General features: G+C 45.0%; 1 protein-coding gene across 4 annotated transcripts in view; it reads left to right on the top strand.

Moving 5' to 3' along the window:
- The window catches only part of LOC139569535 (MHC class II transactivator-like), a 54,361-nt gene that overhangs the window by 2,432 nt on the left and 29,326 nt on the right, over positions 1–22,603 (top strand). For 3 of the 4 annotated variants that reach the window (XM_071390986.1, XM_071390984.1, XM_071390983.1), the window contains exons 2-10: positions 5,799–5,873; positions 7,917–7,958; positions 8,169–8,210; positions 9,431–9,499; positions 10,832–11,122; positions 14,794–14,928; positions 16,568–16,636; positions 19,349–19,408; positions 21,623–21,736. In XM_071390986.1, the coding sequence (XP_071247087.1) occupies positions 5,799–5,873; positions 7,917–7,958; positions 8,169–8,210; positions 9,431–9,499; positions 10,832–11,122; positions 14,794–14,928; positions 16,568–16,636; positions 19,349–19,408; positions 21,623–21,736 (897 nt within the window). The remainder of the gene's footprint in view (positions 1–5,798; positions 5,874–7,916; positions 7,959–8,168; positions 8,211–9,430; positions 9,500–10,831; positions 11,123–14,793; positions 14,929–16,567; positions 16,637–19,348; positions 19,409–21,622; positions 21,737–22,603) is intronic. The other variant, XM_071390985.1, reaches the window with a different exon arrangement.

The raw sequence follows: 22,603 nt of genomic DNA, 5'->3' as shown, positions 1-22,603 counted from the left end.
TGGGCCAAACCCTCCCCTAACCTGAACGACCCCGGGCCAAACCCTCCCCTAACCCGAACGACCCTGGGCTAAACCCTCCCCCTAACCCTAGTGTAGAGACCGTAACCCAACACCTTACTGAGAGGTCCTGATGCTAGTGTAGAGACCGTAACCCAACACCATACTGAGAGGTCCTGATGCTAGTGTAGAGACCGTAGCCCAACACCTTATTGAGAGGTCCTGATGCTAGTGGAGAGACCGTAACCCAACACCATACTGAGAGGTCCTGATGCTAGTGTAGAGACCGTAACCCAACACCATACTGAGAGGTCCTGATGCTAGTGGAGAGACCGTAACCCAACACCATATTGAGAGGTCCTGATGCTAGTGGAGAGACCGTAACCCAACACCTTATTGAGAGGTCCTGATGCTAGTGGAGAGACCGTAACCCAACACCATACTGAGAGGTCCTGATGCTAGTGGAGAGACCGTAACCCAACACCTTATTGAGAGGTCCTGATGCTAGTGTAGAGACCGTAACCCAACACCATACTGAGAGGTCCTGATGCTAGTGGAGAGACCGTAACCCAACACCTTATTGAGAGGTCCTGATGCTAGTGGAGAGACCGTAACCCAACACCTTATTGAGAGGTCCTGATGCTAGTGGAGAGACCGTAACCCAACACCTTATTGAGAGGTCCTGATGCTAGTGTAGAGACCGTTACCCAACACCTTATTGAGAGGTCCTGATGCTAGTGTAGAGACCGTAACCCAACACCATACTGAGAGGTCCTGATGCTAGTGGAGAGACCGTTACCCAACACCTTATTGAGAGGTCCGGTCCTCTAATGGCTAACTTGTTGGGTTGACAGTCGCTGGACCCGGGTTCGACTCCCAGTCAAGGCTACCCCCTGAATTCACTACAATTTGTATTTTTTTTTAAATGGATTCTCTTCCTGGTTTACGGCAAAATTAAGGAAGTTATACAATTTTAAAAAAACAACAACATTACAATACATTTATAACAGAATTCACAAAACACTAAGTGTGTGCCCTCAGGCCCCTAGTCCACTACCACATCTCTACAACACAACATCCATGTGTGTATGGTGCGTATGTTATCATGTGTCTGTATTCATGTGTATTGTGTGTATGTTATCACGTGTCTGTATTCATGTGTGTATGGTGCGTATGTTATCATGTGTCTGTATTCATGTGTGTATGGTGCGATTGTTATCATGTGTCTGTATTCTGGGGTATATGGTGCGTATGTTATCATGTGTCTGTATTCATGTGTATTGTGTGTATGTTATCATGTGTCTGTATTCATGTGTATTGTGTGTATGTTATCATGTGTCTGTATTCATGTGTATTGTGTGTATGTTATCATGTGTCTGTATTGTGTGTATGTTATCATGTGTCTGTATTCATGTGTATTGTGCGTATGTTATCATGTGTCTGTATTCATGTGTATTGTGCGTATGTTATCATGTGTCTGTATTCATGTGTATTGTGTGTATGTTATCATGTGTCTGTATTGTGTGTATGTTATCACGTGTCTGTATTCATGTGTGTATTGTGTGTATGTTATCACGTGTCTGTATTCATGTGTGTATGGTGTGTATGTTATCATGTGTCTGTATTCATGTGTATTGTGTGTATGTTATCATGTGTCTGTATTCATGTGTATTGTGCGTATGTTATCATGTGTCTGTATTCATGTGTATTGTGTGTATGTTATCATGTGTCTGTATTGTGTGTATGTTATCACGTGTCTGTATTCATGTGTGTATTGTGTGTATGTTATCACGTGTCTGTATTCATGTGTGTATGGTGCGTATGTTATCATGTGTCTGTATTCATGTGTATTGTGTGTATGTTATCACGTGTCTGTATTCATGTGTATATGGTGCGTATGTTATCATGTGTCTGTATTCATGTGTATTGTGTGTATGTTATCACGTGTCTGTATTCATGTGTATATGGTGCGTATGTTATCATGTGTCTGTATTCATGTGTATATGGTGCGTATGTTATCATGTGTCTGTATTCATGTGTGTATGGTGCGTATGTTATCACGTGTCTGTATTCATGTGTGTATGGTGCGTATGTTATCATGTGTCTGTATTCATGTGTGTATTGTGCGTATGTTATCACGTGTCTGTATTCATGTGTATATGGTGCGTATGTTATCACGTGTCTGTATTCATGTGTGTCTGGTGCGTATGTTATCACGTGTCTGTATTCTAGTCTATGTGTGTGTGTGTGTGTGTGTGTCTCTTCACAGTCCCCGCTGTGCCATAAGGTGTATTTGTATCTGTTTTGTTCATCTGATTCTACTACTTGCATCATCAGCTTCCTGATGTGGAATAGAGTTCCATGTACTCATGGCTCTATGTAGTACTGTAGTCACATAGTCTGTTCTGGACTTGGAGACTGTGAAGAGACCTCTGGTGGCATGTCTTGGTTACTGATCAAAGTACAGGCTCAGTGAGCACAGCCTTGCCATTGAGAAAGGTAGACACAGGAAAACCTGGCTCCCTGTAGAGGAAAGGCTCTATGTAGTACTGTGCACCTCCCATAGTCTGTTCTGGACTTGGGGACGGTGAAGAGACCTCTGGTGGCATGTCTTGTAGGGTATGGATGGTTGTCTGAGCTGTGTGTTCTAGTTGTTTAAACAGACCTCTGGTGGCATGTCTTGTGGGGTATGTATGGGTGTCTGAGCTGTGTGTTCTAGTTGTTTAAACAGACAGCTCGGTGCATTCAACATCTCATAAATACAAGTAGTGATGAAGTCACTCTCTCCTCTACTTTGAGCCAGGAGAGATTGACATGCATATTATTAATGTTAGCTCTCTGTGTACATCCAAGGGCCAGCCGTGCTGCCCTGTTCTGAGACAATTGCAATTTTCCTATATCCTTTTTTGTGGCACCTGAACAACATGACTGAACAGTAGTCCAGGTGTGACAAAACCAGGGCCTGTAGGACCTGCCTTGTTGATAGTGTTGTTAAGAAGGTAGAAACTAGGGCCTGTAGGACCTGCCTTGTTGATAGTGTTGTTAAGAAGGCAGAGCAATGCTTTATTATGGACAGACTTCTCCTCCATCTTAGCTACTGTTGTATCAATATGTTTTGACCATGACAGTTTACAATCCAGGGTAACTCCAAGCAGTTTAGTCACCTCAACCTGCTCTATTTCCACATTATTCATTACAAGAGTTAGTTGAGGTTTAGGGTTTAGTGAATGATTTGTCCCAAATACAACGATTTTAGTTCATAAATATTCAGACCTAACTTACTCCTTGCCACCCATTCTGAAACTAACAGCAGCTCTTTGTTAAGTGTTGCAGTCATTTCAGTCGCTGTAGTAGCTACCGTGTATAGTATTGAGTCATCCACATACATAGACACTCTGACTTTACTCAAAGCCAAGTGGCATGTTGTTAGTAAAGATTGGAAAAAAGTTGGCCTAAACAGCTCCCCTGGGAAATTCCTGATTCTACCTGGATTGGAGAGGCTTCCATTAAAGAACACCCTCTGTGTTCTGTTAGACAGGTAACTCTTTATCCACATTATAGCAGGGGGTGTTTCAATGTCCTAAGACAGGGCTACAGGGAGAGGGAGAGGGAGAGGGAGAGGGAGAGGGAGGGAGAGAGGGAGGGAGGGAGAGGGAGAGGGAGAGAGAGAGAGAGAGAGAGAGAGAGAGAGAGAGAGAGAGAGAGAGAGAGAGAGAGAGAGAGAGAGAGAGAGAGAGAGAGAGAGAGAGAGAGAGAGAGAGAGAGAGAGAGAGAGAGAGAGAGAGAGAGAGCGATCAAATATAAATATTTACACATGTTAAGTCTGCTGAAAAGAAACTCAGTTGACAGAGAGTACGTTTCTTTTGCTGAGTTTATCTGGTCAAACACAATTGGCAACAGGCTGATTGGTCGACTATTTGAGCCAGTAAAGGGGGCTTTACTATTCTTAGGTAGCGGAATGACTTCAGCTTCCCTCCAGGCCTGAGGAAGCACACTTCCTGTAGGCTTAGATTGAAGATGTGACAAATAGGAGTGGCAATATGGTCTGCTATTGTCCTCAGTCATTTTCCATCCAGATTGTCAGACCCTCCGTGGCTTGTCATTGTTGATAGACAACAATATATTTTTTCACCTCTTCCACACTGACTTTACGGAACTCAAAAGTACACTTCTTGTCTTTCATAATGTGGTCAGATATACAATGGGATGTGTAGTGTCAGCATTTGTTGCTGGCATGTCCCTAATCTTGCCTAAATGTGCTTTTCTTGCCATTTAAAAAAATCCTTGTGGTAGTTGGCGAGTTTCATGATGAATGAGCCGTCTGATTGAATGAATGAAGGAGTTGTTTCATAGTGTAGTTTCTTCTTCTCTTTTATTCAGTTTAGTCACATGATTTGTCAACTTGAAGTACGTTCGCCAATCGGTTGTGCAGCCAGACTTATTTGCCGTTCCTTTTGCCTCATCCCTCTCAAACTATACCATTTTTAAAAATTCCTCATCAATCTACGGGGGATTTAACAGTTTTTACAAGTCATTTTCTTAATGGGTGTTTGTTAGTAACTGGGATTAAGGAATTTCATAAATGTGTCAAGTGCATCGGTCTGTTTGCTCCTCATTACACACCACGGACCAACAATTACTCTTTACATCAACAACATAGGAATCAACAACAAAACGTATTGTATGACCTCTTATACACTATATATTAGGCCCAGCTTCTTGGAACTTTGGTTTTCCTAAGTTGAGAGAATGCCAAGAGTGTGCAAAGCTGTCATCAAGGCAAAGGGTGGCCATTTTGAAGAATCTAAAATATATTTTGAGTTTTTTTAACACTTTTTTGGTTACTACATGATTCCATATGTGTTATTTCATAGTGTTGATGTCTTCATTATTATTCTACAATGTAGAAAATAGTAAAAAAATTAAGAAAACACCCTGGAATGTGTAGGTATGTCCAAACTTTTGACAGGTACTGTACCTCTCTGTTGATATCACATACATTATCAAGCATTTTCACACATATTATCCAGATACTGACTGTTAGCACTTGGTGGTCTATAGCAGCTTCCCACCAGAATGGGCTTTAGGTGAGGCAGATTAACCTGTAGCCATTATTATTTCAACAGTATTGAACATGAGATCCTCTCTAAGCTTTACAGGAATGTGGTTCTGAATATAAACAGCCACACCTCCACCATTGGTATTCCTGTCTTTTCTGTGAATGTTATTACCTTGTATTGCTACCAGTGTATCATCAAAAGGTATTGTCTAAGTGTGTTTCAGATCTAGTCAGAATATGAATATGAATGCCATCTGTTACTAGCAAGTTATTCATTTCATGAACCTTGTTTCATAAGCTACATATGTTAACGTGGACTATTTTTTGAGCACTTTTCTGTGATGCTTGCTTGTTTTCATTGTTTTACTGGGAAACTTATCAGAAGTAGACATTCTCGTGTTATTTATGTCAGTGTAGGGTGACCTGCGCACAGTGACAGTGACATCTGTTACTAGCAAGTTATTAATTTCATGAACCTTGTTTCATAAGCTACATATGTTAACGTGGGCTATTTTTTGAGCACTTTTCTGTGATGCTTGTTTTCATTGTTTTACTGGGAAACTTATCAGAAGTAGACATTCTCGTGTTATTTATGTCAGTGTAGGGTGAGCTGCTCACAGTGGACTTCCTCCTAGGGCGGCACACCGCATCAGTGTTATCAGCATAAATCTGGTTCACAGGCACATGACTACTGCATACAATAGCTGTAGGACATGGTGATCCAATGTGATTTGGTCAACAGGTGCCAGGATGCAGGATGTGGACATCATGGATCTGCCCCCCTTCCCTACACCTGAGGTTGAAGACTTCCTGCCAGGTAACCCTGCATTAAACACTGTTCTACAGAGATATAGTTAACCTGGACTAACACAGAGATATAGTTACCCTGGACTAAACACAGAGATATAGTTACCCTGGACTGACAAGAGATATAGTTACCCTGGACTAACACAGAGATATAGTTACCCTGGACTAACACAGAGATATAGTTACCCTGGACTAACACAGAGATATAGTTACCCTGGACTAACACAGAGATATAGTTACCCTGGACTAACACAGAGATATAGTTACCCTGGTCTAACACAGAGATATAGTTACCCTGGACTAACACAGAGATATAGTTACCCTGGACTAACACAGAGATATAGTTACCCTGGACTAACACAGAGATATAGTTACCCTGGTCTAAACACAGAGATATAGTTACCCTGGACTAAACACAGAGATATAGTTACCCTGGACTAACACAGAGATATAGTTACCCTGGACTAACACAGAGATATAGTTACCCTGGACTAACACAGAGATATAGTTACCCTGGTCTAACACAGAGATATAGTTACCCTGGACTAACACAGAGATATAGTTACCCTGGACTAACACAGAGATATAGTTACCCTGGACTAACACAGAGATATAGTTACCCTGGTCTAAACACAGAGATATAGTTACCCTGGACTAAACACAGAGATATAGTTACCCTGGACTAACACAGAGATATAGTTACCCTGGACTAACACAGAGATATAGTTACCCTGGACTAACACAGAGATATAGTTACCCTGGACTAACACAGAGATATAGTTACCCTGGACTAACCCAGAGATATAGTTACCCTGGACTAACACAGAGATATAGTTACCCTGGACTAACACAGAGATATAGTTACCCTGGTCTAAACACAGAGATATAGTTACCCTGGACTAACACAGAGATATAGTTACCCTGGACTAAACACAGAGATATAGTTACCCTGGACTAAACACAGAGATATAGTTACCCTGGACTAACCCAGAGATATAGTTACCCTGGACTAACACAGAGATATAGTTACCCTGGACTAACACAGAGATATAGTTACCCTGGACTAACACAGAGATATAGTTACCCTGGACTAACACAGAGATATAGTTACCCTGGACTAACACAGAGGTATAGTTACCCTGGACTAACACAGAGATATAGTTACCCTGGACTAACACAGAGATATAGTTACCCTGGACTAAACACAGAGATATAGTTACCCTGGACTAACACAGAGATATAGTTACCCTGGACTAACACAGAGATATAGTTACCCTGGACTAACACAGAGATATAGTTACCCTGGACTAAACACAGAGATATAGTTACCCTGGACTAAACACAGAGATATAGTTACCCTGGACTAACACAGAGATATAGTTACCCTGGACTAAACACTGTTCAATAAAGGGAACTGTTCATTACTACACTTTTAGTTCCACATGGATATCTCACACACACACACACACACACACACACACACACACACACACACACACACACACACACACACACACACACACACACACACACACACACACACACACACACACACACACACACACACACACTGTTAACAGCCAAACACTGTTCAATAAAGGGAACTGTTCATTCCTGTAGAGTTGATGAAGGGACATGATTCAGTGATTGGCTGTTTAGTCACAGCCAGGGAAGGTGATTGGCTGTTTAGTCACAGCCAGGGAAGGTGATTCGCTGTTTAGTCACAGCCAGGGAAGGTGATTGGCTGTTTAGTCACAGCCAGGGAAGGTGATTGGCTGTTTAGTCACAGCCAGGGAAGGTGATTGGCTGTTTAGTCACAGCCAGGGAAGGTGATTGGCTGTTTAGTCACAGCCAGGGAAGGTGATTGGCTGTTTAGTCAGAGCCAGGGAAGGTGATTGGCTGTTTAGTCACAGCCAGGGAAGGTGATTGGCTGTTTAGTCACAGCCAGGGAAGGTGATTGGCTGTTTAGTCACAGCCAGGGAAGGTGATTGGCTGTTTAGTCACAGCCAGGGAAGGTGATTGGCTGTTTGACTGTTTTCTTCCTGTTTCTCAGAATTTGACCTGGAAGCCTTTCTGGAACATTTTGAGTTCAATGGTAAGTTACACACACACACACATACACATACACATACACACACACACACACACACACACACACACACACACACACACACACACACACACACACACACACACACACACACACACACGAACACACACACACGCACACGCACACACGCACACGCACACACACATACACATTGTGATTGGCTGATTGACTCAAAGCAACAATCTCCCATTTCAGACTCGTTGTTTGACCTGGACTTTAATATGGACATACAGACTGGTAAGGAGTTTAGAACAGGTGCTTCTAGTCGCTGTGTTTCTATGATGCTATCTGTCTGTTCTAGTGGTTGTGTTTCTATACCCGGTGATGCCATCTGTCTGTTCTAGTGGTTGTGTTTCTATAACCGGTGATGCCATCTGTCTGTTCTAGTGGTTGTGTTTCTATACCCGGTGATGCCATCTGTCTGTTCTAGTGGTTGTGTTTCTATACCCGGTGACGCCATCTGTCTGTTCTAGTGGTTGTGTTTCTATGATGCCATCTGTCTGTTCTAGTGGTTGTGTTTCTATAACCAGTGATGCCATCTGTCTGTTCTAGTGGTTGTGTTTCTATACCCAGTGATGCCATCTGTCTGTTCTAGTGGTTGTGTTTCTATACCCAGTGATGCCATCTGTCTGTTCTAGTGGTTGTGTTTCTATACCCGGTGATGCCATCTGTCTGTTCTAGTGGTTGTGTTTCTATACCTGGTGATGCCATCTGTCTGTTCTAGTGGTTGTGTTTCTATACCCAGTGACGCCATCTGTCTGTTCTAGTGGTTGTGTTTCTATACCCGGTGATGCCATCTGTCTGTTCTAGTCGCTGTGTTTCTATACCCAGTGATGCCATCTGTCTGTTCTAGTGGTTGTGTTTCTATGATGCCATCTGTCTGTTCTAGTGGTTGTGTTTCTATACCCGGTGATGCCATCTGTCTGTTCTAGTGGTTGTGTTTCTATACCCGGTGATGTCATCTGTCTGTTCTAGTGGTTGTGTTTCTATACCCGGTGATGCCATCTGTCTGTTCTAGTGGTTGTGTTTCTATACCCGGTGATGCCATCTGTCTGTTCTAGTGGTTGTGTTTCTATACCCGGTGATGCCATCTGTCTGTTCTAGTGGTTGTGTTTCTATACCTGGTGATGTCATCTGTCTGTTCTAGTGGTTGTGTTTCTATACCCGGTGATGCCGTCTGTCTGTTCTAGTGGTTGTGTTTCTATACCCGGTGATGCCATCTGTCTGTTCTAGTGGTTGTGTTTCTATACCCAGTGATGCCATCTGTCTGTTCTAGTGGTTGTGTTTCTATAACCGGTGACGCCATCTGTCTGTTCTAGTGGTTGTGTTTCTATACCCAGTGACGCCATCTGTCTGTTCTAGTGATTGTGTTTCTATACCCAGTGATGCCAGGTCCAAGAGTCACTCTGCCAACTCTCTCACTTCCTCTGTCTGTTGTGGTGTGGTGTGGTGTGTAGGTGAGGTTGCCATACCGACAGCTGTGTCCGAGCCAGGCGGACAGAAACAGAACTGCAAGATAAGGAGAGGTAACACGCCTCGTTCAGATATAAAGGCTTGGCTTATTAAAGACTTAAATAAGCTGTGTTGCTGCTTGGCTTATTAAAGACTTAAATAAGCTGTGTTGCTGCTTGGCTTATTAAAGACTTAAAAAAGCTGTATTGCTGCTTGGCTTATTAAAGACTTAAATAAGCTGTGTTGCTGCTTGGCTTATTAAAGACTTAAAAAAGCTGTATTGCTGCTTGGCTTATTAAAGACTTAAATAAGCTGTATTGCTGCTTGGCTTATTACAGACTTAAATAAGCTGTATTGCTGCTTGGCTTATTAAAGACTTAAATAAGCTGTGTTGCTGCTTGGCTTATTAAAAACTTAAATAAGCTGTGTTGCTGCTTGGCTTATTAAAGACTTAAATAAGCTGTGTTGCTGCTTGGCTTATTAAAGACTTAAAAAAGCTGTATTGCTGCTTGGCTTATTAAAGACTTAAATAAGCTGTGTTGCTGCTTGGCTTATTAAAGACTTAAAAAAGCTGTATTGCTGCTTGGCTTATTAAAGACTTAAATAAGCTGTATTGCTGCTTGGCTTATTACAGACTTAAATAAGCTGTATTGCTGCTTGGCTTATTAAAGACTTAAATAAGCTGTGTTGCTGCTTGGCTTATTAAAAACTTAAATAAGCTGTGTTGCTGCTTGGCTTATTAAAAACTTAAATAAGCTGTGTTGCTGCTTGGCTTATTAAAGACTTAAATAAGCTGTGTTGCTGCTTGGCTTATTAAAGACTTAAATAAGCTGTATTGCTGCTTGGCTTATTAAAGACTTAAATAAGCTGTGTTGCTGCTTGGCTTATTAAAAACTTAAATAAGCTGTGTTGCTGCTTGGCTTATTAAAGACTTAAATAAGCTGTATTGCTGCTTGGCTTATTAAAGACTTAAATAAGCTGTATTGCTGCTTGGCTTATTAAAAACTTAAATAAGCTGTATTGCTGCTTGGCTTATTAAAAACTTAAATAAGCTGTATTGCTGCTTGGCTTATTAAAAACTTAAATAAGCTGTATTGCTGCTTGGCTTATTACAGACTTAAATAAGCTGTATTGCTGCTTGGCTTATTAAAAATTTAAATAAGCTGTGTTGCTGCTTGGCTTATTAAAAACTTAAATAAGCTGTGTTGCTGCTTGGCTTATTAAAGACTTAAATAAGCTGTATTGCTGCTTGACTTATTAAAGACTTAAATAAGCTGTGTTGCTGCTTGGCCGTAGCAGAAGCCTGCACTCACAACGGCCGGCCTGATATAGAGTAGGACGTCAACAACAGTTGGTTGATTGGTTGATTAAAACAACAGTGTCCTCTGTGATGTTGTCCCTAACAGAGCCTGGTGATGGACTGAGGAAGAGAGAGAAGAGATCGACAGAGCCTGGTGATGGACTGAGGAAGAGGGAGAAGAGGAGATCGACAGAGCCTGGTGATGGACAGAGGAAGAGGGAGACAGAACCTGGTGACGGACAGAGGAAGAGGAGATCGACAGAGCCTGGTAACGGACAGAGGAAGAGAGAGAAGAGGAGAGAGACAGAACCTGTTGATGGACTGAGGAAGAGGAGAGCGACAGAACCTGTTGACGGACTGATGAAGAGAGAGACTCAGAGAGACTCTCCCATCAGAGGTAAGGCCTAGAACCAACTATGTTTCTACCTTCTCCCCTATCCCTGAAGTGTACACTCCTCAGGGATAAGAGAGAGTGAAGGAGTGTACACTTCAGGGATAAGAGAGAGTGAAGGAGTGTACACTTCAGGGATAAGAGAGAGTGAAGGAGTGTACACTTCAGGGATAAGAGAGAGTGAAGGAGTGTACACTTCAGGGATAAGAGAGAGTGAAGGAGTGTACACTCCTCAGGGATAAGAGAGAGTGAAGGAGTGTACACTTCAGGGATAAGAGAGAGTGAAGGAGTGTACACTTCAGGGATAAGAGAGAGTGAAGGAGTGCACACTTCAGGGATAAGAGAGAGTGAAGGAGTGTACACTCCTCAGGGATAAGAGAGAGTGAAGGAGTGTACACTTCATGGATAAGAGAGAGTGAAGGAGTGTACACTTCAGGGATAAGAGAGAGTGAAGGAGTGTACACTTCAGGGATAAGAGAGAGTGAAGGAGTGTACACTTCAGGGATAAGAGAGAGTGAAGGAGTGTACACTTCAGGGATAAGAGAGAGTGAAGGAGTGTACACTTCATGGATAAGAGAGAGTGAAGGAGTGTACACTTCAGGGATAAGAGAGAGTGAAGGAGTGTACACTCCTCAGGGATAAGAGAGAGTGAAGGAGTGCACACTACAGGGATAAGAGAGAGTGAAGGAGTGTACACTACAGGTATAAGAGAGAGTGAAGGAGTGTACACTACAGGGATAAGAGAGAGTGAAGGAGTATACACTACAGGGATAAGAGAGAGTGAAGGAGTGCACACTACAGGGATAAGAGAGAGTGAAGGAGTGTACACTTCAGGGATAAGAGAGAGTGAAGGAGTGCACACTTCAGGGTTAAGAGAGAGTGAAGGAGTGTACACTTCAGGGATAAGAGAGAGTGAAGGAGTGTACACTTCAGGGATAAGAGAGAGTGAAGGAGTGTACACTCCTCAGGGATAAGAGAGAGTGAAGGAGTGTACACTTCAGGGATAAGAGAGAGTGAAGGAGTGTACACTTCAGGGATAAGAGAGAGTGAAGGAGTGCACACTTCAGGGATAAGAGAGAGTGAAGGAGTGTACACTCCTCAGGGATAAGAGAGAGTGAAGGAGTGTACACTTCATGGATAAGAGAGAGTGAAGGAGTGTACACTTCAGGGATAAGAGAGAGTGAAGGAGTGTACACTTCATGGATAAGAGAGAGTGAAGGAGTGTACACTTCAGGGATAAGAGAGAGTGAAGGAGTGTACACTTCAGGGATAAGAGAGAGTGAAGGAGTGCACACTACAGGGATAAGAGAGAGTGAAGGAGTGTACACTACAGGTATAAGAGAGAGTGAAGGAGTGTACACTACAGGGATAAGAGAGAGTGAAGGAGTGTACACTACAGGGATAAGAGAGAGTGAAGGAGTGTACACTTCAGGGATAAGAGAGAGTGAAGGAGTGTACACTACAGGGATAAGAGAGAGTGAAGGAGTGTACACTTCAGGGATAAGAGAGAGTGAAGGAGTGTACACTACAGGGATAAGGGAGAGTGAAGGAGTGTACACTACAGGGATAAGGGAGAGTGAAGGAGTGTACACTACAGGTATAAGAGAGAGTGAAGGAGTGTACACTACAGGTATAAGAGAGAGTGAAGGAGTGTACACTACAGGGATAAGGGAGAGTGAAGGAGTGTACACTACAGGGATAAGGGAGAGTGAAGGAGTGTACACTTCAGGGATAAGAGAGAGTGAAGGAGTGTACACTTCAGGGATAAGGGAGAGTGAACATGTAAACAGTTCTGGGAGAAATGGACAGAAGTTCACAGGTCAGTTAAAAACAGTCGTGGATTCAGTTCCTCAACAGTGAGGTAGTGTGGCTGAGAGACTGGTTAAAGGAACGGTTCCTCAACAGGGAGGTAGTGTGGCTGAGAGACTGGTTAAAGGGACGGTTCCTCAACAGTGAGGTATTGTGGCTGAGAGACTGGTTAAAGGGACGGTTCCTCAACAGGGAGGTAGTGTGGCTGAGAGACTGGTTAAAGGGACGGTTCCTCAACAGTGAGGTATTGTGGCTGAGAGACTGGTTAAAGGAACGGTTCCTCAACAGGGAGGTAGTGTGGCTGAGAGACTGGTTAAAGGGACGGTTCCTCAACAGTGAGGTATTGTGGCTGAGAGACTGGTTAAAGGAACGGTTCCTCAACAGTGAGGTAGTGTGGCTGAGAGACTGGTTAAAGGAACGGTTCCTCAACAGGGAGGTAGTGTGGCTGAGAGACTGTTTAAAGGAACGGTTCCTCAACAGGGAGGTAGTGTGGCTGAGAGACTGGTTAAAGGGACGGTTCCTCAACAGGGAGGTAGTGTGGCTGAGAGACTGGTTAAAGGGACGGTTCCTCAACAGTGAGGTATTGTGGCTGAGAGACTGGTTAAAGGGACGGTTCCTCAACAGGGAGGTAGTGTGGCTGAGAGACTGGTTAAAGGGACGGTTCCTCAACAGTGAGGTATTGTGGCTGAGAGACTGGTTAAAGGAACGGTTCCTCAACAGTGAGGTAGTGTGGCTGAGAGACTGGTTAAAGGAACGGTTCCTCAACAGGGAGGTAGTGTGGCTGAGAGACTGTTTAAAGGAACGGTTCCTCAACAGGGAGGTAGTGTGGCTGAGAGACTGGTTAAAGGGAACGGTTCCTCAACAGGGAGGTAGTGTGGCTGAGAGACTGGTTAAAGGAACGGTTCCTCAACAGGGAGGTAGTGTGGCTGAGAGACTGGTTAAAGGAACGGTTCCTCAACAGGGAGGTAGTGTGGCTGAGAGACTGTTTAAAGGGAACGTGGATTCAGTTCCTCAACAGTGAGGTAGTGTGCCTGAGAGACTGGTTAAAGGAACGGTTCCTCAACAGTGAGGTAGTGTGGCTGAGAGACTGGTTAAAGGAACGGTTCCTCAACAGTGAGGTAGTGTGGCTGAGAGACTGGTTAAAGGAACGGTTACTCAACAGTGAGGTAGTGTGGCTGAGAGACTGGTTAAAGGAACGGTTCCTCAACAGTGAGGTAGTGTGGCTGAGAGACTGGTTAAAGGAACGTGGATTCAGTTCCTCAACAGTGAGGTAGTGTGGCTGAGAGACTGGTTAAAGGAACGGTTCCTCAACAGTGAGGTAGTGTGGCTGAGAGACTGGTTAAAGGAACGGTTCCTCAACAGTGAGGTAGTGTGGCTGAGAGACTGATTAAAGGAACGGTTCCTCAACAGTGAGGTAGTGTGGCTGAGAGACTGGTTAAAGGAACGTGGATTCAGTTCCTCAACAGTGAGGTAGTGTGGCTGAGAGACTGGTTAAAGGAACAGTTCCTCAACAGTGAGGTAGTGTGGCTGAGAGACTGGTTAAAGGAACAGGGTTCAGTTCCTCAACAGTGAGGTAGTGTGGCTGAGAGACTGGTTAAAGGGAACGGTTCCTCAACAGTGAGGTAGTGTGGCTGAGAGACTGGTTAAAGGAACGGTTCCTCAACAGTGAGGTAGTGTGGCTGAAAGACTGGTTTAAAGGAACGGTACCTCAACAGTGAGGTAGTGTGGCTGAGAGACTGGTTAAAAAGGGAACGTGAGATTAGAAGTGATAATGCCTAACCTCTAGTTTAGGTATTGATGATCCAGGCTTGTTTTTGAAATGGAACTGAATAAATCAAACGGAGTGGGGTTTTCTGTCTTCTCTGTAGGTGACGCTGGCTCTCCTCACCTCTCGGCCGTGACTCTCTCTCCTCCTCCTCCTCCTCCCAGACTTCTCCAGATCGCTCCTCCTCTCCTTTACATTCCTGGGTTTGGGACTGCTACTTTCGTCTCTTCCTGTAGCAGTAAGTGTGATGATGTTATGGGGCTGGTTTCCCCCCCAGGACACATATGAAGAGTTAATGCTGGACTCATAAAGTTCAATGGAGATGTTTTATAGGGTCCCGTCTGTGTCTGGGGAAACGAGTGTGTGTGTGTGTGTTGTGTGTTGTGTGTTGTGTGTTGTGTGTTTGTGTGTGTTGTGTGTTGTGTGTTTGTGTGTGTTGTGTGTTGTGTGTTTGTGTGTGTTGTGCGTGTGTGTGTGTGACACCTGTGATCTGTGTCTGGGGAAACGAGTGTGTGCGTGTGTGTGTTGTGTGTTGTGTGTTTGTGTGTGTTGTGCGTGTGTGTGTGTGACACCTGTGATCTGTGTCTGGGGAAACGAGTGTGTGCGTGTGTGTGTTGTGTGTTGTGTGTTTGTGTGTGTTGTGCGTGTGTGTGTGTGTGTGTGTGTGTGTGACACCTGTGATCTGTGTCTGGGGAAACGAGTGTGTGCGTGTGTGTGTTGTGTGTTGTGTGTTGTGTGTTTGTGTGTGTTGTGCGTGTGTGTGTGTGACACCTGTGATCTGTGTCTGGGGAAACGAGTGTGTGCGTGTGTGTGTTGTGTGTTGTGTGTTTGTGTGTGTTGTGCGTGTGTGTGTGTGACACCTGTGATCTGTGTCTGGGGAAACGAGTGTGTGCGTGTGTGTGTTGTGTGTTGTGTGTTTGTGTGTGTTGTGCGTGTGTGTGTGTGACACCTGTGATCTGTGTCTGGGGAAACGAGTGTGTGCGTGTGTGTGTTGTGTGTTGTGTGTTTGTGTGTGTTGTGCGTGTGTGTGTGTGACACCTGTGATCTGTGTCTGGGGAAACGAGTGTGTGCGTGTGTGTGTTGTGTGTTGTGTGTTTGTGTGTGTTGTGTGTTGTGCGTGTGTGTGTGTGACACCTGTGATCTGTGTCTGGGGAAACGAGTGTGTGCGTGTGTGTGTTGTGTGTTGTGTGTTTGTGTGTGTTGTGTGTTGTGCGTGTGTGTGTGTGACACCTGTGATCTGTGTCTGGGGAAACGAGTGTGTGCGTGTGTGTGTTGTGTGTTGTGTGTTTGTGTGTGTTGTGTGTTGTGCGTGTGTGTGTGTGACACCTGTGATCTGTGTCTGGGGAAACGAGTGTGTGCGTGTGTGTGTTGTGTGTTGTGTGTTTGTGTGTGTTGTGTGTGTGTGTGTGTGACACCTGTGATCTGTGTCTGGGGAAACGAGTGTGTGCGTGTGTGTGTTGTGTGTTTGTGTGTGTTGTGCGTGTGTGTGTGTGACACCTGTGATCTGTGTCTGGGGAAACGAGTGTGTGCGTGTGTGTGTTGTGTGTTGTGTGTTTGTGTGTGTTGTGTGTTGTGCGTGTGTGTGTGTGACACCTGTGATCTGTGTCTGGGGAAACGAGTGTGTGCGTGTGTGTGTTGTGTGTTTGTGTGTGTTGTGTGTTGTGCGTGTGGTGTGTGGTGTGTGGTGTGTGTGTGTGTGATGTGTGTTGTGTGTTGTGCGTGTGCGTGTGTGTGTGTGACACCTGTGATCTGTGTCTGGGGAAACGGGCCCCGTGTGTGTGTGTGTGCGTGTGTTGTGTGGTGTGGTGTGTGGTGTGTGGTGTGTGTGTGTGTGTGTGGTGTGTGGTGTGTGTAACCTGTGCTCTGTGTCTTTACAGGGGGCTCAGAGCTGCAGCTGGTTCAAGCTCCTGTTTTCGGCTTCTCTACACCTCCCACCTACATACTGAGTGAGTGTGTTGTGTGTGTCCGTGAGTCAAATCAAAGTTCAAAGTTCAGCAGATGTTATCACACAGGCAGCAAAATGCTTCTGTTTCTATCTCCAACAGTGGAGCAAAATGCTTCTGTTTCTAGCTCCTACAGTGGAGCAAAATGCTTCTGTTTCTAGCTCCAACAGTGGAGCAAAATGCTTCTGTTTCTAGCTCCAACAGTTGAGCAAAATGCTTCTGTTTCTAGCTCCAACAGAGGAGCAAAATGCTTCTGTTTCTAGCTCCAACAGTGGAGCAAAATGCTTCTGTTTCTAGCTCCAACAGTTGAGCAAAATGCTTCTGTTTCTAGCTCCAACAGCGGAGCAAAATGCTTCTGTTTCTAGCTCCAACAGTTGAGCAAAATGCTTCTGTTTCTAGCTCCAACAGCGGAGCAAAATGCTTCTGTTTCTAGCTCCAACAGAGGAGCAAAATGCTTCTGTTTCTAGCTCCAACAGTGGAGCAAAATGCTTCTGTTTCTAGCTCCAACAGAGGAGCAAAATGCTTCTGTTTCTAGCTCCAACAGTGGAGCAAAATGCTTCTGTTTCTAGCTCCAACAGTGGAGCAAAATGCTTCTGTTTCTAGCTCCAACAGTGGAGCAAAATGCTTCTGTTTCTAGCTCCAACAGTGGAGCAAAATGCTTCTGTTTCTAGCTCCAACAGTGGAGCAAAATGCTTCTATTTCTAGCTCCAACCGTGGAGCAAAATGCTTCTGTTTCTAGCTCCAACAGTGGAACAAAATGCTTCTGTTTCTAGCTCCTACAGTGGAGCAAAATGCTTCTGTTTCTAGCTCCAACAGTGGAGCAAAATGCTTATGTTTCTAGCTCCAACAGTGGAGCAAAATGCTTCTGTTTCTAGCTCCAACAGAGGAGCAAAATGCTTCTGTTTCTAGCTCCAACAGTGGAGCAAAATGCTTCTGTTTCTAGCTCCAACAGAGGAGCAAAATGCTTCTGTTTCTAGCTCCAACAGAGGAGCAAAATGCTTCTGTTTCTAGCTCCAACAGTGGAGCAAAATGCTTCTGTTTCTAGCTCCAACAGTGGAGCAAAATGCTTCTGTTTCTAGCTCCAACAGTGGAGCAAAATGCTTCTGTTTCTATCTCCAACAGTGGAGCTCTGTGTGTCCGTGAGTCTGTGTGTTACCTGATGTACTATGTCCTTGCAGTGTCTTCTCCCTCGCTGTCTCCTCAACCCCTCAACGTCCTACCTCTCTCTCCAGGTGTAGTGTCTTCTCCCTCGCTGTCTTCTCGACCCCTCAACGTCCTACCTCTCTCTCCAGGTGTAGTGTCTTCTCCCTCGCTGTCTCCTCAATGTCCTACCTCTCTCTCCAGGTGTAGTGTCTTCTCCCTCGCTGTCTCCTCAAACGTCCTACCTCTCTCTCCAGGTGTAGTGTCTTCTCCCTCGCTGTCTCCTCAACGTCCTACCTCTCTCTCCAGGTGTAGTGTCTTCTCCCTCGCTGTCTCCTCAAACGTCCTACCTCTCTCTCCAGGTGTAGTGTCTTCTCCCTCTCTGCCTCCTCGACCCCTCAATGTCCTACCTCTCTCTCCAGGTGTAGTGTCTTCTCCCTCGCTGTCTCCTCAACGTCCTACCTCTCTCTCCAGGTGTAGTGTCTTCTCCCTCGCTGTCTTCTCGACCCCTCAACGTCCTACCTCTCTCTCCAGGTGTAGTGTCTTCTCCCTCGCTGTCTTCTCGACCCCTCAACGTCCTACCTCTCTCTCCAGGTGTAGTGTCTTCTCCCTCGCTGTCTTCTCAACGTCCTACCTCTCTCTCCAGGTGTAGTGTCTTCTCCCTCGCTGTCTCCTCAACGTCCTACCTCTCTCTCCAGGTGTAGTGTCTTCTCCCTCGCTGTCTCCTCGACCCCTCGACGTCCTACCTCTCTCTCCAGGTGTAGTGTCTTCTCCCTCTCTGCCTCCTAGACCCCTCAACGTCCTACCTCTCTCTCCAGGTGTAGTGTCTTCTCCCTCGCTGTCTCCTCGACCCCTCAACGTCCTCCCTCTCTCTCCAGGTGTAGTGTCTTCTCCCTCGCTGTCTCCTAGACCCCTCAACGTCCTCCCTCTCTCTCCAGGTGTAGTGTCTTCTCCCTCGCTGTCTCCTCGACCCCTCAACGTCCTACCTCTCTCTCCAGGTGTAGTGTCTTCTCCCTCGCTGTCTCCTAGACCCCTCAACGTCCTACCTCTCTCTCCAGGTGTAGTGTCTTCTCCCTCTCTGTCTCCTCGACCGCTCAACGTCCTACCTCTCTCTCCAGGTGTAGTGTCTTCTCCCTCTCTGTCTCCTCAACGTCCTCCCTCTCTCTCCAGGTGTAGTGTCTTCTCCCTCGCTGTCTCCTCGACCCCTCAACGTCCTACCTCTCTCTCCAGGTGTAGTGTCTTCTCCCTCGCTGTCTCCTAGACCCCTCAATGTCCTACCTCTCTCTCCAGGTGTAGTGTCTTCTCCCTCGCTGTCTTCTCAACGTCCTACCTTTCTCTCCAGGTGTAGTGTCTTCTCCCTCGCTGTCTTCTCGACCCCTCAACGTCCTACCTTTCTCTCCAGGTGTAGTGTCTTCTCCCTCGCTGTCTTCTCGACCCCTCAACGTCCTACCTCTCTCTCCAGGTGTAGTGTCTTCTCCCTCGCTGTCTCCTCAACGTCCTACCTCTCTCTCCAGGTGTAGTGTTCTTCTCCCTCTCTGTCTCCTCGACCGCTCAACGTCCTACCTCTCTCTCCAGGTGTAGTGTCTTCTCCCTCGCTGTCTCCTCGACCCTTCAACGTCCTACCTCTCTCTCCAGGTGAGTAGTGACCAACATCAACACCTCAATTTGACCCAACATTATACTGTGTTGTGACTGATTAAGATTACTCCCATATGGCACCCTATTCCCTATATAGTGCACTACTTTAGACCAGAGCCCTATGGCACCATATTCCCTATATAGTGCACTACTTTAGACCAGAGCCCTATGGGGGAATTAGTAGTGCAGGGTGCCATAGGGCTCTGGTCTAAAGTAGTGCACTATATAGGGAATAGGGAGCCATTAGGGACTCACTCAAAGTCATTGATGAGACAAAGGATTTACTTCCTGCATTACTGAGATCAACTTCCTCCAGAGGGGAAATACCATCCATCCATCCATTCATTCATCCATTCATTCATCCATCCATTCATCCATCATTCATCCATTCATCCATTCATCCATCCATTCATTCATCCACTCATCCATCCACTCATTCATCCACTCATTCATCCATCCATTCATCCATCCATTCATCCATTCATTCATCCATCCACTCATCCATCCATTTATCAATCCATTCATCCATCCATTCATCCATCCATTCATCCATCCATTCATTCATTCATCCATCCATTCATTCATCCGTTCATTCATCCATTCAACCATCCAACCATTCATCCATTCATTCATCCATTCATCCATTCATCCATCCATTCATTCATTCAGCCATTCATTCATTCATTCATCCATTCGTCCATCCATCCATTCATCCATCCATTCATCCATTCATCCATCCATTCATCCATTCATTCATCCATTCATTCATCCATTAATCCATCATTCATCCATCCATTCATTCATCCATTCATCCATCCATTCGTTCATTCAGCCATTCATTCATCCATCCATACATTCATTCATCCATTCATTCATCCATTCATCCATTCATCCATCATTCATCCATTCATCCATCCATTCATTCATCCATCCATTCATCCATCCATCCACTCATCCATCCATTCATCCATTCATCATCCATCCATTCATCCACCCATCCACCCATTCATCCATTCATCCATTCATTCATCCATTCATCCATCCATCCACTCATCCATCCACTCATCCATCCATCAATTCATTCATTCATCCATTCATTCGTTCATCCATTCATCCATCCACTCATTCATCCACTTATCCATCCATTCATCAATCCATTCATCCATTCATTCATGCATCCATCCATTCATTCATCCATCCATCCAACCATTTATCCATTCATTCATTCATCCATTCAACCATCCAACCATCCATTAATTCATCCATCCATTCATCCATCCATTCATCCATCCATTCATCCACTCATCCATCCATCCATCCATTCATTCACCCATTCATTCATCCATCCATTCATCCATCCATTCATTCATTCATCCACTCATCCATCCATTCATTCATTCATCCACTCATCCATCCATTCATCCATTCATTCATTCATTCATTCATCCATCCACTCATCCATCCATTCATCCATCCACTCATCCATCCATTCATTCATCCATCCATCCATTCATTCATCCATTCATCCATCCATCCATTCATCCATCCATCCATTCATCCATCCATCCATTCATTCATTCATTCATTCATCCATTCAGCCATTCATTCATCCATTCATTCATCCATCCATTCATTCATCCATTCATTCATCCATTCATTCATTCATCCATCCATCCACTCATCCATCCATTAATCCATCCATTCATCCATCCATTCATTCATCCATTCATCCATCCATCCATTCATCCATTCATTCATCCATCCATCCATTCATTCATCCATCCATTCATTCATCCATTCATTCATCCATTCATTCATCCATCCATCCACTCATCCATCCACTCATCCATCCATTCATCCATTCATTCATCCATTCATCCATTCATCCATTCAATAAGTCAATCAACAGTTTGAATACTGGGTGTGGTTGTTACTCATGGTGTGTGTGTGTGTGTGTGTGTGTGTGTGTGTGTGTGTGTGTGTGTGTGTGTGTGTGTGTGTGTGTGTCTGTGTGTGTGTGTGTGTGTGTCTGTGTCTGTGTGTGTGTGTGTGTGTGTGTGTGTGTCTGTGTGTCTGTGTGTGTGTGTGTGTGTGTGTCTGTGTGTGTGTGTCTGTGTCTGTGTGTGTGTGTGTGTGTGTGTGTGTGTGTGTGTCTGTGTCTGTGTGTGTGTCTGTGTCTGTGTGTGTCTGTGTGTGTGTGTGTGTGTGTAGTTGACGGTGCAGTAGCTCCAGATGTGATGTGTTCGTATCCTCCTGGATCTCTGTCTGATTGTGCCAGCCAAGCCCTGTCTCCTCCCTCTGCCTCCCCCCTCTCCCCCAGGACAGGTGAGTTAGAGTCTGTCCTCTCCCTGTCCCTCTGTCCTCTCCCTGTCCCTCTGTCCTCTCCCTGTCCCTCTGTCCTCTCACTATACCATGTAAATGATGTCCCTGTCCCTCTGTCCTCTCACTATACCATGTAAATTATGTCCCTGTCCCTTTGTCCTCTCACTCTACCATGTAAATGATGTCCTCTCCCTGTCCCTCTGTCCTCTCACTATACCATGTAAATGATGTCCTCTCCTTGTCCCTCTGTCCTCTCACTATACCATGTAAATGATGTCCCTGTCCCTCTGTCCTCTCACTATACCATGTAAATTATATCCCTGTCCCTCTGTCCTCTCACTGCACCATGTAAATGATGTCCCTGTCCCTCTGTCCTCTCACTATACCATGTAAATGATGTCTCCTACCTGTCCCTCTGTCCTCTCACTCTACCATGTAAATGATGTCCCTGTCCCTCTGTCCTCTCACTATACCATGTAAATGATGTCCTCTCCCTGTCCCTCTGTCCTCTCACTCTACCATGTAAATTATGTCCCTGTCCCTCTGTCCTCTCACTGCACCATGTAAATGATGTTCCTGTCCCTCTGTCCTCTCACTATACCATGTAAATGATGTCCTCTCCCTGTCCCTCTGTCCTCTCACTCTACCATGTAAATGATGTCCCTGTCCCTCTGTCCTCTCACTATACCATGTAAATGATGTCCCTGTCGCTGTCCCTCTGTCCTCTCACTATACCATGCAAATGATGTCCCTGTCCCTCTGTCCTCTCACTATACCATGTAAATGATGTCCCTGTCCCTCTGTCCTCTCACTCTACCATGTAAATGATGTCCCTGTCCCTTTGTCCTCTCACTGCACCATGTAAATGAT

The sequence above is a fragment of the Salvelinus alpinus genome, chromosome 1, assembly GCF_045679555.1.
Source record: "Salvelinus alpinus chromosome 1, SLU_Salpinus.1, whole genome shotgun sequence".
NCBI classification, from domain to species: Eukaryota; Metazoa; Chordata; class Actinopteri; order Salmoniformes; family Salmonidae; genus Salvelinus; species Salvelinus alpinus.
Note: the sequence above shows the minus strand (reverse complement) of the source record. Positions and strands in the feature narration are given on the sequence as shown.